The sequence below is a fragment of the Verticillium alfalfae genome, genomic scaffold (assembly GCF_000150825.1).
Source record: "Verticillium alfalfae VaMs.102 supercont1.1 genomic scaffold, whole genome shotgun sequence".
Classification (NCBI taxonomy): Eukaryota; Fungi; Ascomycota; class Sordariomycetes; order Glomerellales; family Plectosphaerellaceae; genus Verticillium; species Verticillium alfalfae.
In genome coordinates, this window is record NW_003315038.1 from 34793 (window position 1) to 38415 (window position 3623).

The 3623-nt window shown below is 50.0% G+C and overlaps 1 protein-coding gene across 1 annotated transcript; it reads left to right on the forward strand.

The window, feature by feature from the left end:
• Window positions 1–614: 614 nt before the first annotated feature.
• Window positions 615–2032, forward strand: VDBG_00017 (membrane protein; the record flags this gene model as incomplete). Its single annotated transcript, XM_003008290.1, has 3 exons — window positions 615–970; window positions 1046–1612; window positions 1667–2032. 3 exons carry the CDS (start codon window positions 833–835, stop codon window positions 2030–2032), a joined length of 1071 nt encoding a protein of 356 aa, XP_003008336.1.
• Window positions 2033–3623: the final 1591 nt, after the last annotated feature.

Sequence of the window (3623 nt, forward strand, 5' to 3'; positions counted from 1 at the left end):
CTAGAAGAGGGGGGTTGTACTCACCGAAGCCGTAGGCATGTCAGGTCGCTTGTTCCGAATAGGCTCCGCCATGGTGTTCGATACGACTTGCTGTCGTAGGCTTCTCTGTGCGGATAGTTGAAGTGTGAAGCGAACGGGTGTACTGGAGCCGCGATAATCCGTGGCGTGATTGCAGATGTCTTGACTGAAACCTGTGATGGAGTTCTATCGAAGATGCAGTGGTATGGTGCAGCGGTGCGGTGCAGTTTTCCAACTTGTGGTGGGGGAACAGGGATAAAAAAAAATGGCCCAGGCTCACTCAACCCCCCCTCGACACGCCAGTAGAGTTGTTGAGTTGGGGGGGGGGCCTTCGGAAAGGATTGGCTAGGCTCAGTTTCCAATTAGCGCCCCTATAAAGTAGTATCATCACAGTCTCGCATAGATACATGATGCCAGCGGCCTGAAAAGCGCTTGCCACAGAGAAGAATGTTGCTCCATTGCGACTAATGGGTCACAGCAGATAGCAGAAATGATAAGCTTCTATTGTGGACCCTGCCAAAGAAGACATCGATAGCAAACCACTGTGGTGACTTCATCCTCCAGGAACCTGTTAATTAATTCTGCTAGTCCTAACCAACCAACGGTTGTTCGTGCCGAATCTTGCGCAGTCGACAATAGCGAGTCCTCTCGACACTCTCACTTCTCCGAAACCACACTTCCAAATCACAGCAAGCTTGTCTGGGTTTCTCGGACCTGAGATTAAGCTAGACAGTGGTCGGGGAAGAAGTTGCGCAGTCCCAGGCTCTCATGATGAATACGCATTTCACATGACGTCGATCAAGTGAAGCAAACCATGGACGAAACAGACCCGCTGAGTCCTTCGGGGCTAGAGAACGGTCACTCGAGATCAGGCAGCCGCGTGTTGTATCGCATGAACTCAAACCAAAGCAACACGAGTATATTCGAGAACGTAGAAATGGCACATGATGAGGTTGGCCCTCCCTTAACACGGGATACAGCTCGGTGCGCACCTACGAGGAAAATTTGCTGACATGGTGGCATAAAGCTCTACTCAGGTCCTATTGCGGAAAGTCTTCCAACAAGTGTGTCCGCATTCTCCCATCGACGACCCCGAGCGGACTCGACAGCGAGCTTCACATATTATCAAGATGATTCGGAAGAGCCGCAAAACGAACTCACCTACGAAAACGACGGCTATGAGGATGCGATCTCTGACGACATTGGCGACTTGGTATTCGGTGTTGATGATGATGATAATTCATCCGACATCGAGAGCGGAAGGCAGAGTGGGCACTTCGCACTTCGAAGAAGATCTTCAACACAATCACGTTCGTCCGTTCATGATCGACTTCTTCGCACCGACAGCGCTCGAACTACCGAAAGTCAATATACCCGTGGACGACAAAGTCAGAAAGTGTACATGGTCAATGAAGATCTGACCATTGTAGTCGCTGGCTTCCGCACTAGTCCTATCGGACTAGCAGCTTACATTCTCCTGAGCGTTTTTTCGCTGGGTCTCGCATGGCTGCTTCTCCGCTGGTTGCCACGATGGCATGTCAAGCTCCTTGGCTGCCCAAGTGCTTTGAGCGAATGTGATTGGGTTGTCATTGAGGTGAGAGGACTTTATCTACTGGCCCAACCGTTGCAAGATCGCTGACACGCCCAGAACCAATGGGGAGAACTTTCTATCATGAATGTTGAGAAGAAGCTGTATGGTCGGCCGATGTCGACTATCTTTGGTTCCTCGGAAAAGACTCCCCTATTAGACGAAGAGCATGATCCAATTGTTACTGAGCTGCGCATGCTCAATTACCGATACGTCCGTCTCTACTTTAACCAGCAGGCGGATTGTTTTATTCTTTTCAGCGGTTGGAAGGACCCTAACTGGGCTGATATGAAAAGCGTCCGCTTGGGACTGGACAGTGACGAAAAGCATGTCCGCGAGGTTGTGTTCGGTAACAACGACATCGACATAGAACAAAAATCAATCCCGCGGCTATTAGTCGACGAAGTATGGCCCATCTCCCAGTGATATTCATTTCCTTGTGTAGTAAACTGACAGTAGTAGGTATTTCATCCTTTCTACGTGTTTCAAATTGCCAGCCTCATATTGTGGTCACTGGATGAGTATTACTACTATGCGATTGCAATCTTCCTTATGTCATTTGGCAGCATCACTTCTACCCTAATCGAAACCCGAGCTGTATGTTATTCAGGCTCCCACTGCACTGAGTAAGACTGACCACGTCCGAAGACAATGAAGCGGCTGCGAGAGATCTCACGTTTTGAGTGTGATGTGCGCGTGCTTCGCAACGGTTTTTGTAAGTCCTGAGCTCACGTAAGCATAGTGACAGTCTTTAACATATTAAAAGGGCGGTACGTGTCATCCAATGAGCTCGTACCTGGCGACATCTATGAAGCCAGTGACCCGAACTTGTCGCAATTCCCGAGCGACGGGCTTCTTCTCAGCGGCGACTGTATAGTAAACGAAAGCATGCTCACTGGTATGTGCACAACAATGCTTGCCGGCTCTCGGCAAACTGAATCTAACCATACTCATCAGGTGAATCGGTGCCGGTCTCCAAAACACCTGCGACTGAGGAAGCCCTTCAGCAGATGGATTTAGGCGCACCGACTGTCTCATCAGAAATCGCAAGGCACTTCTTGTTCTGCGGCACAAAGATCATCCGGGCACGCCGCCCACAAGATGACCATGGCGGTGATGCTGTTGCACTTGCTCTCGTGGTTCGGACAGGGTTCAGTACCACGAAAGGCTCATTGGTTCGATCGATGCTTTTCCCAAAGCCTTCCGGCTTCAAGTTTTACCGAGATTCATTCCGTTACGTTGGAGTCATGGCCATAGTTGCTATGCTTGGTTTTGTGGTCTCGTTGATTAATTTCATTCGTCTAGACTTGGCTTGGCATCTGATCATAGTCCGAGCCTTAGGTGAGTGCTTGTGCCTGAGCTTGGTGCCCTATGCCTGAGCTTGGTGCCCTATGCCTGAGCTTTCCTGACTGAGGATTTTTGACAGATGTCATCACCATCGCCGTGCCTCCAGCTCTTCCAGCGACACTGAGCATAGGTACAAGCTTTGCTCTTACACGCCTGAAGAAAAAGCAGATATATTGTATCAGCCCGCAGCGAGTCAATGTCGGTGGCAAGATAGATATCATGTGCTTCGACAAAACAGGAACACTCACAGAAGATGGACTGGATATCCTTGGCGTACGCGTTGCCTCAGTTGGTCGCTTCTCCGACATAATGGGCGATGTCGCCACCCTCTATAAAGCTATCAACGAGGATCTTAAGAGCAGCTTCGCGGCAGCTCTCTTCACCATGGCCACGTGTCACTCGCTGCGGGTTGTGGATGATCAACTAGTAGGCGATCCACTTGAGTTAAGAATGGTTGAGTTCGGCGGATGGGTCTTTCACGGGAGGGGCAAACAATCAAATACTGAACTCGACGAAGATGAACAGGGCAGTCTATTTACATCTGGTCGCACGCCCCTCCCGTCCAGTTTCAACAAATATCTTGGTACGAAATGCACACGAACCAACTCTTGCAGGTGAAATGGGCATCCTCCACGAGTTTCGAGTTCGTTACACAGCTTCGACGAGCTAA